The sequence below is a fragment of the Mobula birostris genome, chromosome 4, assembly GCF_030028105.1.
Source record: "Mobula birostris isolate sMobBir1 chromosome 4, sMobBir1.hap1, whole genome shotgun sequence".
Classification (NCBI taxonomy): domain Eukaryota; kingdom Metazoa; phylum Chordata; class Chondrichthyes; order Myliobatiformes; family Myliobatidae; genus Mobula; species Mobula birostris.
Window position 1 is genome coordinate 136,130,412 of NC_092373.1, and position 15,568 is coordinate 136,145,979.

Consider the following 15,568-nt stretch of genomic DNA (forward strand, 5'->3'; position numbering starts at 1 on the left):
ACCAAGCAGACATTATTGGGGATGCATAAATTAGCAAACAGGGTACCCAACTGTTCCCCTGAGCCACAACATGGAATGAGTTCCTGCAATTTAACAGTTGGTAAGTCGAGTACACCCTCTCAACTTTCTCTACAGATCTACAGAAAACAGGTCACACAATGATACAGCACTGCCAGAACCAAATGGTGAAATAGAGCCAATCAGTGAAACTGCCATCCCCGAGGATTCCTCTTCAGGTGTTCAAAGTGACCTCAGCTTAATATGTGTTGTTAAGAACCATCTTTGGGCATTATGAGACCTTACGTGGTTGGTCAATCATTCTTAACTGGAATACTATAAATTAGTTTGCCGAACACCAGCTCTATCCTGACTGACACTCAGATTCCAGTCTGAATCCTTGCCAATATAATTTTTGTTGTGATCGTCTTCATCCTCACCTCGCTGTTCCTTTGCGTGCCACTACCATCGTTCCATCCGTGTTAACTCGTTGCCGTTGTCAACATCTAATAGGCATTCCCAGTTTGTGTTAATATTTTACTTTAATTTAGCCCCGTTAATGATGGATAAGTACGTATGATGCGATCTCTACAAGTCTGAAGGCAGTGAAGTCTTGAATTCTAATCCTGCTAAGAAACAGAAACTGCAGGAAGTGTGTCAATAAAATGTTATAAACCTGGAGTACAGTTTTATTCCACTCCCGTCAGATCAGTGACACCCCATGTATCTGTAATACTGTACTGTCTAATGAAGTCATGAAACCATAAAGATTGTAGGAACACCCTGAAAAGGCTACTTATGGTATTGCTCAGTTCCAGAAGATGAAAGAAGTATTTGAAAAGCATTGTACACCCGAGTCATTTGCCAAGAAATCTAAAAATGACTTTGATAGTGGTCTCATTGCTTCTTATTACATTTCCAAAATATTAGCACAATGTGAAAAGTCCCATGCGATTGGTGAAAAATTAATAATGCTTGCTGTATCAGAAGTGCTCCCCACTGTTCTCAAAATGGCCACCAGTATTTTAAAATCAATTCCTCTGTGTAGTAACTCTGTAGCTCACTGTATTGATGAAATGAATGAAGACATTGAGTATCAACTATGCACAGAACTACAAAAAACAGAATTTGGGATACAACTGGATGAGTCAACAGTGCGAGACAACAAGGCATTGATAATGGCATATGTATGGTTTATCAAAAATGGAAAAGTTTATCGAAGTTCAGAATGAAGAAGAAACAAAAATGCTTTTTAAATATGTTGGCATTGGGGCATGTGGCTACACTGTCTTATGGAGTTTCTTGGTCTTTGGAGAAGAAGCAAACTGCTCTTTATTGTGTTTCTATCCTCCTAGCTCGTTGAAAGAGGCTTCAGGGCAGTGAACCACAAACTCACAAAGAACTGAAACTAGTTGGATATTGTTAGGCATGTGGGCTTAAGCGTTTTGCTGTCACAACTTGAACCAAATATTTCAACTCTCGCTAAAACCATTAAGCTCAAAGATCACATTGATGTCGAAGCCGCTGTACAGCGCACAGGTGCTGTGTAAGGACAAATAAAAAACTTTAAAGCAGAATCATTTTTCTCACATTAGCATATGGTAGACATGTTTTTACACTATGGGGGCACTGGAAAGCATATTGTGCCTAACAAGGGCGTTGGCAAGTATGAAGGTGCTTTAGGAGGGTATTGTCAAGTATGAAAATATTGAGAAACAGTGGTATAGCCTTACGCACAATATTATATTTTCAAAGCCATTAAGCCAAATACTGATAATCTGATCTAACAACTGTGTAACAATTTCCACAACCTCCCCTCTCAATGAGAATTATGGAACAACAGCTTACATTTATAGAGTACTTAAATAGTAAAGCATCCTTCACCATCGGTGGTATCTACGGAAGGTACTGCCTGAAGAAGGCAGCATCTCTCATCCAAGATCACCACCCGCTGGGCCATGCCATCTTCTTGCAGCTGGCATTGGACAGGAGGTACAGAAACCTGAAGTCCTGTACAAACATGTTCAAGAACAGTTACTTCCCTTCAGCCATTTGTTTTTTGAACCAATCAACTCAATGCTAATCACCAGAGTTTAGCAACGCTCGGACCATTAATCACTTTGCACTGAAATGGGCTAGGTTTTGTTTTTTTCTAAATTCACTCTTGTTTTGTAAAATTTGTGTTTAATTTATGTTTTTCTTTTGAATGTTGATTATATGGTGAGCCGATGATGCTGCTGCAAGTTTTTCATCACACTTGTGCATGCATAAAATGTGTGTATGACAATAAACCCACCTGTGACTTTGACTCTGAATATTACCAGACAAAATATGAGTTTGAGTTACATAGGTAGATGGGTTTGTTGGGATGCCTCAAAGGAGGAGAAAGTTGGAGATTAAGGTAGAAATTTCTGAACTTCGGAGTAAATGAAAATTTAAAAAAGAACTCTAGATGTTGTAAATCTGAAACAAAAACAGAAAATGCTGGAAACATTCAGCTTCTGTGAAAAAAGAAAGGTTCTGCTGTCAAGTCTATGACCTGAAATGTTAGTTTTTTTTTCTTTCCATGCAGACAGTTTGATCTGCTGAATGCTTTTAGAATCTTCTGTTTTTATCCTGGAGCTCAAGGCTGGGACACTGAAGACTGGTGGAAGTAAAGAAATTTGCAAAATATACAAGAAGTGAGAACTGAGAAAAATGGAGGTACTGTAATCTGGAAAGATATAGGGCTGAAAGGGGCTGCATTGGAAAGATTATGAAAATTCATGAGTTTTAAATTAAGAATGAGAATATTAGAATCAATATCTTGATTTACTAGTTCAAGGGTGAGGGGTGAATGGGACTTGATGCAAATTAGTGTACACGCAGCAGAATTTTGGTGCGCTTAAAGATTAACAATCATTTTTAAAGGTTAGCTTTATTTGTCATATATATATATTGAAATTTCGAAACATACAGTGAAATGAGTCAACAGCCAACAGAGTCTGAGTATTTGCTGGGAGGCAGACCGCAGGTGTCACCAGGCTTCCAGCACCAACATAGCATCCCCACAACTTAATAACCCAAGACTGTACATGTTTGCAAAGAGGGAGGCAACCGGAACACTCGGAGAAAACACACTTGGTCAGGTGGAGAATGGAAAACTCCTTACAGACAGTGATGGAAATAGAGCCCTGATCGTTGACCACTGGTGCTGTAAGGCACTGTACTAACCGCTACATCACTGTGCCACCCCGTACTGTGCAGGGGTTTATACTGGGTTTTAGATCAGAGGCAAGGCCGGAGTACTTAGGAGTTGTCTGTGCCGAGTGTTTTCAGGGCCCATACCTTCCTACTTTTTCCAGTCTACCTTGCACTTGCCCCAGACTCTCATCAATGTCAACAGGCCTTTCATACAATCCTGTTCAATTTTTGCGATATTTTACATCCTCTTGTCTCCTATTATCAACTTTATTGAAATCTGCTCTTCTCAACAAGCTTATTCGTAACACTTTGGTTTCATTCCAATGTTTAATTCAATTTCTTTTTCATGGGAATTGGATTACTTAGCATGTGAAAATGAGATACCCAATGATTTAATTTCTATGCATTCTCTTTCTAGACCTTGATTACTTTGCCCTTCCATAATGGTAGAAGCTGGAAGCTTTCAAACAGTCGCATTTTATAAAGGAACGTCCTATAGTCGTTAGCCTCCAGATTGATTCAAGACTTGCTCATTCACAACTCTGTATACAGCACTTGAAATTGACCTTATACCTGTATTCCATTCAACCCAATTCAATCCAGTAGCTAAACTTCATAGGGAAGGAAGGTCTCATTTACTCACCTGTGGAAAGTCACATTTACTCAACCTGTTGATAAATGTTTATGCAATAAAGCAGACAATTTTGGATGTACTGTATTTGTTGATTTGCGAAAGGTTGTTTACTGAAATACACTGGTTACTGTTATTATAAATACCCAAAATACCAGATACCTGAAATTATAGACTCAAGATTCAAAATAATTTATTGCCATTTTTCAGAACAAACACACGTGGAGAGTGAAATGATTGTTACTCTGGATCTGATGCAGCTTAAAAAACAATAAGCATAAAAAACACAATAAAACACAATAAATATGAAAGTAAAAGTAATCCTATAAAACACTGTACAAATAATTGTTTGAGTGTGGGCGCAATGTACAAGGTAATCAAAGGAAGGAAGATCAGGGCAGAAAATCTCACCTCCTTAACCCGCCCAGCCTGTCTGTGACTCTAAACCCATCAATATGTTTTTTTTCTAATCCCCAACTGAAATGACATAGAAAGCCATTAATTGCAGTGGATATTAGGGACGGACAATATATACTAGCAACACAAATGAAGAAATAAATAATTATCTATAAAAGCAATCAGAAAAGCAAATGCAAAGAGGTCAATCTGGAGGCCATGAGTGGGGATGCCTTAACTTGTTCTAATTAGTATTAACTAATGGAAAGGAAATTTGGCCAGTGATTTTAATATAAACAATAATTTTTGCCCATTTTGTACTATTTTCTGGTCTCTCTGCATTTGCAAATGAAGTGTAATAGGATTTTAAACTAATATGAGTGAAACATTGTAAATAAAAACTTTGATAAGTAGAGAAAAATTACACCAGTGAATTGCAGATTTAAGATAGTAAGTTATTTTTAGTATTCTAAAATAATGTTTGATGGTAATTTCTTTGTTAGAGAACACTGTGCAGATATGGTAACATGCACAAGGACATGCTACATAATATCACAGGAGCTGCATGCTTGTGTTTTTTTTTAATAAACCTTTTAAATACTAATTAGAAATATATCACTGATATTTAGTCACACATAAAGTGGCAAGCAGAGCTCGATTCTGACTTGAGTGACGTCTGTGCGGTGTTTGCACATTTTCCTTATGGTTTCTGTTTGGTGTTTGGGCTTCCTCCCACATCCCAGATAAGTGCTAATAGGTTAAGTTTCTACAGTAAATTGACCCTGGAATTGGTGGGTGCTGGGAGAATCTGCGTGGAGTTGATCAGCATGTGAGAGAGGAGCTGTTACAGGGAAATATGCAGGGGAAAGGATGGATGGGTTTGTTCTGAGATCCGGCACAGGCTCAAGAGACCAAATGCTCTCCTCCTATGTCATGAGAAATATGAAAATACAGATCAAAACGCTGTGATGTGCAATTGAAAGTGGACTTGATATTTGCCTCAGTTAGTGGCCATTTATATATCAGGAATGATATGTGCTGCTGTTCTGCCTATTTACAGTCAGCTGTTTATTTGCAGCATCAATAATTGTGACCATTTTCCTGTAACTCAATACATGTACACAGACATTGATGTAATATACGAAACATAACAATTAATAGTTTCATTCCAAATACTATCCATAACCTAATATAAAACAGATAGGAAGAGACTACACAGGTGAGGCTTGACAGTAGGTCTGCTCAATTCTAAATTTTCTAGCTAGGATTCTTACATTTGGCTTATTTGAACAAAATAATGGATATACAATCTATCGTGCATTTAATCACATTTGCAAGAGAGAAGCAATGGTGGGAAATATTAAGTTAACTCTCTAGGGTGCTGAACTTATCATGCTCTGAAGCCTCATGTCATGGTTGTTAATTTTTCTGGTCATTAATTTTAATGAATGATAAATCAGATAGGTCATAAATTGGACTGCTGACCTTCGAGGTCAATTATCCAATTTGCAATCCTCTCAAGCAAGGGTGTCTGTTGCCAGCAGTGACCTTTTCATGAAGTGATTTCAGTGAAGAACAGCACTTTCAATAGAAGACCTTTAATCCAATTCTCATTGTTTGTAATTGCAACAATTATTTCCATAAGCCTCTTAAGTTTATAAACAGGCATGCACTCTACTTTTCTGCAAAACCAGAAGGGGCTTGCAAAATCATTACATAATTCAAAGCAGATCATTGTCTTTTACCCATTAACCCACACCACCATTACATACACATCACCTAGTGTCACTCTATGTACAAACTCTTACTTGTACATTGTGGTTTTATAGGATTGCTTTTATATTTATATTTAAATTTCAATAGATGTATGTACACAGCTTATAATTATATTTAAATTTATTGTGTTTTTTTTTGTGTTCTTTATGCTTATTCTGTTTTTTCTTGTGCTGCATCGGATCCAGAGTAACAGTCACTTCATTGCAAAATTTAATCTGACCACCCACTGGATGAATTACAGAGAGCACATCTAAAAGGTCGGTAATGCATCTTTTAGAACATGAAGTGAACTCTAAGCAGAAGACCACCACTAATTTTAATCCTTGCAACAGACTGCAAGTAACAAAACAATTATTTCCACATTGATAAATTAACCCTGAAAGTACTTAGTATAAAATATTTACCTACTAAATTTACTCTATCTAGATTTCTACTTTTTTTCCCCCAAAAGATGTATGAACTTTATTCTTGAAATTTGCTGCTTTTGTTCTCTAATCTGAAATCAGATAGAATGCATGCAGGTTAATTTCAGATGAGTATCCTGAGACTGACAAGCAGGCAAGTCTTAGGGAATCCATAACTTTCTGAATTTACAGAGGTAGTTTTAGTAATTGAAAAGGGACTTCATGGAGTTGGTTTCATTACTCTCCAACTGGCAGAACTCATTTTAAAAGCACTGCTTGGAAAGGGACTCTTACAAGTTGTTTAGACCTATTTAACTCAAGTAGACAGGAATTTTCAAGATTTATGAAAATTAACCTTATGGCAATGTGACTCAAAGTACATTTTGACTGGACTCTGAGAAGGAGAGCTGCCATGGCCTTGCCATCAGTTTGAAGCAGACTTGGTCATTGGTTATACAGCAAACTTGGCCATTGAAGAAAAGTATAACACTTTAAGAAGGTAGAATATTCCACTTAGGCTCCTTTTTGGCTATCTTACCGCTTTTACTATCACTTGTCTGAATGTTGGTGGCTGCCCTTTCCTGAGTGTGAATTGAAACAGCAGCACTTAAATATGCACCAGAAGATAGGAACAGGAGTGAGTGACTGATCTTCTCATAGATGATCAGCAATTCAATCAGCTCATAGCTGTCTGCGCCCTTCCATCAAACCTCTAGCATATCCCTCGATATTTGTCTTATATAAAAATCAATCTTAAATTTAACAACTGTAATTTATGAAAGATAGTTCCAAACTTCTATCTTTTTCATGCATAAATATTCCCCAATTTCATTCCTAAAGGGCCCAAATTAAATCTTTACTTTAAGTTTTCTAATTTTGATTTCCCAGCCAACAGAAATCATTTCCTTCTCTCTACTTTTTCCATGTAATATATTGAATATTTTGCTCAATCTATCCTATCCTTTTCGGTACCAGGTGTCAAACCGAGTTTTTGTAATCTATCCTTTTAATTTAATCCTGGAATTTTACATAAAATTCCAGTAAGAATTCAATCCAGTTCTTCTGCCAATATAAAATTCCCAGTTTATGATGCCTGGAAAAGCTCCCAATACTCTTCGCATTATCTAAGCAGGACTTGGTGTAGCAAAAGAACAATCACTAACTTAATTCGTTCTGTCAATATAAGCCTTACTCACCTTCTAGATGTAGCCCCCACTTGCCCTGTATACCAGTTGGTTCTTTAGCTCATTTGGATAGCTAGTGGCAAATATTATTGATAAAAATGACCTCACCTTGTCCAAAACTATCAGGAAATATATACTTCAATCACTCAAACTATTAGAAAAAGAAGCTGTGCTATTGTCACAGCCTTAGATGATGGCATATTTTACAACCCTGTATTTAACAGTTTTTTGTATTTCTTTGTATTCTGGCTCTCAACACCCTACCCCCCCCCCCCCCCGCCAACCTATTAAACAGATAATCTCTGCAGCTGGTTTCCAGGGTAACCCTATCCTACCACAGCGATTCTCATTGACCAATCGCCTGCCGCCTCACAACTACCTTCGCTACTACTAAAAGATAATTTGTTTTCTCCCATCCCCAGTTCCTATGAAGTCCTGAAGCATTAGCTCTGTTTCTCTTTACAAATGCTGCCTGACTTGCTGAGAATTTCCAACATTTTCTGTTTTTTTAAAAATTTTGGATTTCCAGCATCTGCAGTTTATTTAATTTGCTTTTCATCGTATTCAATGATTTCAAGTACTGTAACTGGACTTTGCAGCATGTCATAGAGTTGTATAGCAGAGAAGCAAGCCTTTCAGCCTACCACATTAATGCAGAACATCATGTCCATCAATACCAATCTCACTTCCATATTCCGCTTGGCTCAATTCAGGGCCTGCCAAGATCTCTCAAATGTTATTACAGTTCCTGCCTCCACCAGCTTCCTGGCAGCTCGATTCAAATGTAAATTACTTTCCTACATGAAAGATTTATCTCCTAAATCTCCCTTAAACCTCATCCTTTTCACCTTATAGACACCCTTACCATAGGGAACAGACACTGGTTGTCTACCCTGTATACAGACATCCCACCCTGCAAAAACTCATTTCAGCGAGGTAGCACCATCAATTTGTGGGAGACTCTCGGAACTTCTGGGAGAGGTGGGATATCTGCAATAGAGTAGCTCCTTAGCAGCTAGCCAGTTAGTTTAAATAACGTTAGTCAGTCATAGTCATTGTCATACTTTATTGATCCCGGGGGAAATTGGTTTTTGTTACAGTTGCACCATAAATAATAAATGGTAATAGAACCATAAATAGTTAAATAGTAATATGTAAATTATGCCAGTAAATTATGAAATAAGTCCAGGACCAGCCTATTGGCTCAGGGTGTCTGACCCTCCAAGGGAGGAGTTGTAAAGTTTGATGACCACAGGGAGGAATGACTTCCTATGACGCTCTGTGCTGCATCTCGGTGGAATGAGTCTCTGACTGAATGTACTCCTGTGCCCAACCAGTACATTATGCAGTGGATGGGAGGCATTGACCAAGATGGCATGCAACTTAGACAGCATCCTCTTTTCAGACACCACCGTCAGAGAGTCCAGTTCCATCCTCACAACATCACTGGCCTTACGAATGAGTTTGTTGATTCTGTTGTTGTCTGCTACCCTCAGTCTGCTGCCCCAGCACACAACAGCAAACATGATAGCACTGGCCGCCACAGACTCGTAGAACATCCTCAGCATCGTCCGGCAGATGTTAAAGGACCTCAGTCTCCTCAAGAAATAGAGATGGCTCTGACCCTTCTTGTAGACAGCCTCAATGTTCTTTGACCAGTCCAGTTTATTGTCAATTCATATCCCCAGGTATTTGTAATCCTCCGCCATGTCCACACTGACCCCCTGGATGGAAACAGGGGTCACCGGTACCTTAGCTCTCCTCAGGTCTACCACCAGCTCCTTAGTCTTTTTCACATTAAGCTGCAGATAATTCTGCTCACACCATGTGACAAAGTTTCCTACCGCAGCCCTGTACTCAGCCTCATCTCCCTTGCTGATGCATCCAACTACGGCGGAGTCATCCGAAAACTTCTGAAGATGACAAGACTCTGTGCAGTAGTTGAAGTCTGAGGTGTAAATGGTGAAGAGAAAGGGAGACAAGACAGTCCCCTGTGGAGCCCCAGTGCTGCTGACCACTCTGTCTGACACACAGTGTTGCAAGCACATGTACTGTGGTCTGCCAGTCAGGTAATCAAGAATCCATGACACCAGGGAAGCATCCACCTGCATCGCTGTCAGCTTCTCCCCCAGCAGAGCAGGGCGGATGGTGTTGAACGCACTGGAGAAGTCAAAAAACATGACCCTCACAGTGCTCGCTAGCTTGTCCAGGTGGGCATAGACACGGTTCAGCAGGTAGACGATGGTATCCTCAACTCCTCGTCGGGGCTGGTATGCGAACTGGAGGGGATCTAAGTGTGGCCTGACCATAGGTTGAAGCAGCTCCAGAACAAGTCTCTCCAGGGTCTTCATGATGTGGGAGGCCAATGCCACCGGTCTGTAGTCATTGAGGCCGCTGGGGCGCGGCATCTTTGGCACAGGGACCAGGCAGGACGTCTTCCACAGCACAGGAAAGTACAGTACAGGAGCTATGCTAATGAACGAATGACACCTGTTAAACTCACCTCAACATGTCTTTTACATTTTAACCCACCATGGACAATAGAAAAGTCACTTTTGCAAACAGCGCACTGAGCAACACTGCCATTATTTTGACCCCTATTAGGCAGAGGTACACTTTAGTGTAGTCTGGGGTGAAGTACGTTTTATATTTTCTTTTTTTTGGAACATTCTGCCATGCCGTGCTCTTGCTCTCTCTCTCACTCGTGCTCTCTCTCTCTCGTGGTCGCTCTCACGCTCTCTCTTGTTTTCTCTCTCTCAATCGCTCTCAAAAAATTGATTTCCGTGATATCTGGGAGACGTGGGATGTCTGCTGTATATGCCGCACATAATTCAATATACTTCTATCATGTCATCGCACAGTTTTCTTTGCTCCGGGGAAAAGAGATCTGTCCTACCTAATCTTTCCTGCGAACTTAAGTCTTCCTGGTAACACTATCTGAATCTTCTCCGCATCATGTCTGCCTTACTGACATCCTTCACATAGTGTGGTGATCAGAACTCCCTCTAACCATAGCCTTCCTATTGTGAGATGACAGATCTGAGCTGTTCTGACGCAAGATCTTCAACCTGGACATGCTGACTTTATCTTTATGGGTGCTTAATATATCTAGCGCTTCTCTTTTTCATGCTCTAAGCTGAGTGTCTAAGAACGTGCAGCTTCAGACACCTTTGAATTTGCATCCAGGATAATATATGGCCAGAGGAGAAGGAATTTCTTCGACTGTCTACAAAAGTTACAGCAGCAAAGCAAGAGACATCACCAGAAAAGTCACAGTTTTAAAAACAGCACTACGTGTCAGCAAACAGCCTGCTGGAACTCGGCATGTCAAGTGGCATCTGTAGGAGGAAAGAAATTGTCGACATTTCGGGTGGACAAATTGTCAACATTTCAGGTCTAGATGCAGGGTTTTGACCCAAAACATGAATGATTCCTTTTCCCTCCACAGATGCTGCTCGACCTTCTGCGTTCCTTCAGTATATCGTTCATTGCTTTGGGTTCCAGCATCCGCAGTCTGGTGTCTCTAGTTGCTCAATATCAGCTTCACCTAGTTCTATTAGACTATATTATTAATCCAATGGTCCTGGAGTTCAAGCAGACCTTACTAGATGCACTCAAGCCAAACAGTGATGAACGTTACCTTACCATAGGTGTAGTACTCCACTTCTGGTGGCAGCGGCACAAGTGACAGGTTATTATCCTTCACAAGTTCATCTACAAACTGTTGTGCTTTTGAAGCTTCCAGAAATGCCAGGAATCTTGCTGTGAATGCAGCTATAAAAATTGACAGCATTCCAAAATCTAGAAGATTCCACATTTGGAAAATATACTCCCGTGGTCCTTCTGTCCAAATTTCCTTACATTCAGTCCACATCATGCCTATAAATAGATTATTTTGGACAGTTACTTTTCACGCAATTCTTCGCTATAAGTAAGATTTTATTACATACACTTTCCATGAAGGAATCTACCTACCTAGTATCCACACCATGATTAGCATTTCTGTCCAAGTAAACATGGTGGTTTTCATTCTGAAGACTTGTTCAGGATAATCCAGGACTGTGACATTGGGTAAGGTTTTGATGCCTTCAAATCTGTCAGAGGCATTAAATACTAGTAAACACAGGAAGATGATGAAGGATGCTGCATGCATCACAAACTTCATGAAGGGACTTCTTAGAATCTTCCCCAGCTAGAAGAAAGAAATTAAAATATGCATCCATCTTCTAGATACATGCTGATAATCAGTATTTTTACCTCAGAAATAACTGTGTACCCTGTTAAACACCTGATGTTCTCTTTTTTGAAACTGACTTTCACACTGGAAAACTACTTAAGCATTACCACCAGAAGCTGATATCCCATTTCCTCCTATCATGCTCCTGCTGCATTTGACTCTCTGGGTTGCAGTTCCACTGAGGTGGGAAACCCTCGTCTAACTGCATGTGTTTGAAGACTGAGTGTATTAACTCTTTGAGCAATGAGCCTCAATTTTGCTCTTCCTTGACAACTACAAATAACTTTTTTTCCAGCTGGAATCACATATTTTGTTAACAAGGAACATGAACAGTAGTTACTTTGCATTCTAGACCCTAACTTATTAATATCTTTAATATTGTTCTGAGGTAGATGAGCACATCGAATGCTGGAAGCTGAAGTTACAAATTTCCTGCTCTATGCAAAATCAACATTAAATAGTCCATTTGCTAATTAAATCATGGACATTGAATTAACGTATTGTTTTACAATCTTACATTGTTATAGAAGGCATAAGGTAATAAAAAAGCCTTTATATAGCTGTGCATTTCCCTGATGGCTGTAATATCCTTATGGGACAGCACATTTTCCAATTAAACAATGGACAATGCATTAAGGTATCATTTTGTAATCTTAAATAATTGTATAACTGAGGAAACATCAAAAGTATTTGCAAAGCAGCACCTTTTTCTGGTTGGGCAATATCCTCATTAAACATTACACTGGCTAAACAAATTAATGGAAATGCATCAATGCAAACAACAGGAATTCTGCAGATGCTGGAAATTCAAGCAACACACATCAAAGTTGCTGGTGAGCGCAGCAGGCCAGGCAGCATCTCTAGGAAGAGGTACAGTCGACATTTCAGGCCGAGACCCTTCATCAGGACTAACTGAAGGAAGAGTTAGTAAGAGATTTGAAAGTGGGAGGGGGAGGGAGAGATCCAAAATGATAGGAGAAGACAGGAGGGGGAGGGATGGAGCCAAAAGCTAGGCAGGTGTTTGGCAAAGGGGATATGAGAGGATCATGGGACAGGAGGCCCAGGGAGAAAGACAAAGGCGGGGGGGAAACCAGAGGATGGGCAAGGGGTATAGTCAGAGGGACAGAGGGACCGAGGGAGAAAAAGGAGAGAGAGAGAAAGAATGTGTATAAAAATAAATAACGGATGGGGTACGAGGGGGAGGTGGGGCATTAGTGGAAGTTAGAGAAGTCGATGTTCATGCCATCAGGTTGGAGGCTACCCAGACAGAGCCAGTTGGAGGAACAGCACCTTATATCCTGTCTGGGTAACCTCCAACCTGATGCCATGAACATCGACTTCTCTAACTTCCGCTAATGCCCCACCTCCCCCTCGTACTCCATCCGTTATTTATTTATATACACACATTCTTTCTCACACTCTCCTTTTTCTCCCTCTGTCCCTCTGACTATACCCCTTCTCATCCTCTGGGTCCCCCCCCCCGTCTTTCTCTCCGGTCCTCCTGTCCCATGATCCTCTCATATCCCCTTTGCCAATCACCTGTCCAGCTCTTGGCTCCATCCCTCCCCCTCCTGTCTTCTCCTATCATTTTGGATCTCCCCCTCCCCCTCCCACTTTCAAATCTCTTACTAACTCTTCCTTCAGTTAGTCCTGACGAAGGGTCTCGGCCTGAAACGTCGACTGCACCTCTTCCTAGAGATGCTACCTGGCCTGCTGCGTTCACCAGCAACTTTGATGTGTGTTGCTTGAAATGCATCAATGTATTGTTTTCTGATCTTAAATCATTGTATAAGTTAGAGGACAATAGAAGTCTTTAGAAAGCTGCACATGAGTTTTTGAGATCTTGAACTTTTACAATCAGTGTTACAAGTTTTTCCTATGAATCATGGTTGTTGTAAAAAAAAGCTGACTAGAACTCCGACAACAGTTACAGTCATTGATAACAATAAAAAAGGTAATGGATAATGCATGTATGAATGGAGCTAAACTAAGCCTTCATATAAAAAGCATAAATTAAATCATTAATTAAATTTTAATACAAAAATACCTGGACAAATTGATATGACAGTGAATCAACTACCATCAGTTCAAGCCATTTTAAATCAACTGATGGTTCCATTCATCTCTGTTTAAATGTTAAAATGTCAAAGTATTGATTTACCAATTTAATAATTTTAGCTCCAGCAGTCAAGGCCCAATGAAGAAAGGCTAACAAGGAAAGTGTGTCGTATCGACCGCCCTTATTTAGTTTGGATAGTCTCGGAGTCATAAACAGCTCGGAAATTGCCCTTCAGACCAAATCTCCATGCTGACTAAGGTGCCTTTGTGAGCTAGTCCCATTTGCCTGCATTTGGTCCGTATCCCTCTAAACCTTTCTTATCCATTGTCCAAATGTCTCTTAATTTGTAGTTATACATCTCGACATCACTTCCTCCTGGAGCTCCTTCTGTATACCTATCACCCTCTGTGTGAAAAACTGAGGCCTCCTTTAAATATTTCCCCTCTCTCCTGAAACCTATGCCTTCTAGCTTTAGACTTTCCTGGGTAAAAGTCTGTGACCACTCTTATCTGTACCACTCATGACACTCTATAAAGTCACCTCTTGTCCTCAATGAAGCCAAGCGTGTCAAACATTACCTCCACCATCTTGTCTGTCTGTGTTGTCATTCTCAGGGAAATCCATAGCTGTATCTCTAGTTCTCTCTGTTCAACAACATACTCCAGGATCTCTTTGTTTAGTGTACAAGTCCTGCTCTAGTTTACTTTCCCAAAATCCACCATTTCCCAATTGACTGGCTTCCATCTGTCATCCCATTTGATTTAGATCCTGTTGCACCTTAAACAATCTTCTTTCCTGTCCACCACCACCAAGTTTGGTGCCACTGATTATACCATCTGTATTCTCATCTAAATTGTTTCTCTACATGGCAAACGTTAGGGGACCAAGTATGAATCACTACAGCACACCACTGGATTGTCAAGTTGAAAAACAACCTTTCAAAACCATCTTCTAACTCAATCCACCAAGCCAATTTGGTTAGCTCACCCTGGATCCCATGTGATCTCACTTCTCAGACCAGTCTATCATGTAGGTCAAAAGTATCACTAAATTCAATTTAATTCACTTTATTCTTCCTGAGGAACTTTGGTTGTGCAGTGGTAAGGACAACATCACAGAACTTAAGATACACAACACCACACTACATATAGTTAAACACAATATAAAATACTCACAAGATTATGTAGATGACATCTTCAAAAGACAATTAAATTCGTGAGACACAATCTGCATATGCAAAGCCATGCTGATAATTCCTGATCAGTCCTTGCGTTTCCAATCCTGCTCTCAGAATTTCCTTCAGTAAATGAGCCATCATTGAAGTTAAACTCAGTAGCCTGGGGTTCTCTGGCTTAAAAGACTCGTATAATGTTCCCAGGAAGAACCGGAAAGTAAGATATCATGGGCTGGATGTGATCTATGGCAATATGTTCCTCAGGTGCTAAAGAAATTCAGCATGTCCCCATCAACTTGGACCAATGTTTATTGATGCTCCATAGAAAGCATTCTAACTGGAAACTTGGCAGTTGCTCTGCATGTGACCACAAGAAACTGCAGAGATTTGTGGACATCACAGGAAACAACGTCCCCTCTATAAAATCTGTCTAAACTCCTCGCTGCCTTAGTAAAGCAGTGAAAATAATCAAAGACCCCAGCCACTCCAGACATTGTCTCTTCTCCCCTTTCCCATTAGGCACAAGA

At 40.0% G+C, this 15,568-nt stretch overlaps 1 protein-coding gene across 1 annotated transcript in view; it reads right to left on the bottom strand.

The window, feature by feature from the left end:
- Positions 1 to 15,568, bottom strand: part of LOC140196031 (short transient receptor potential channel 3-like) — a 140,583-nt gene that overhangs the window by 47,319 nt on the left and 77,696 nt on the right. Inside the window, exons 6-7 of the mRNA XM_072254730.1 lie at positions 11,547 to 11,763; positions 11,217 to 11,450 (exon numbers count right to left, since the gene is read on the bottom strand). Of these exons, the coding sequence (XP_072110831.1) occupies positions 11,217 to 11,450; positions 11,547 to 11,763 (451 nt within the window). The remainder of the gene's footprint in view (positions 1 to 11,216; positions 11,451 to 11,546; positions 11,764 to 15,568) is intronic.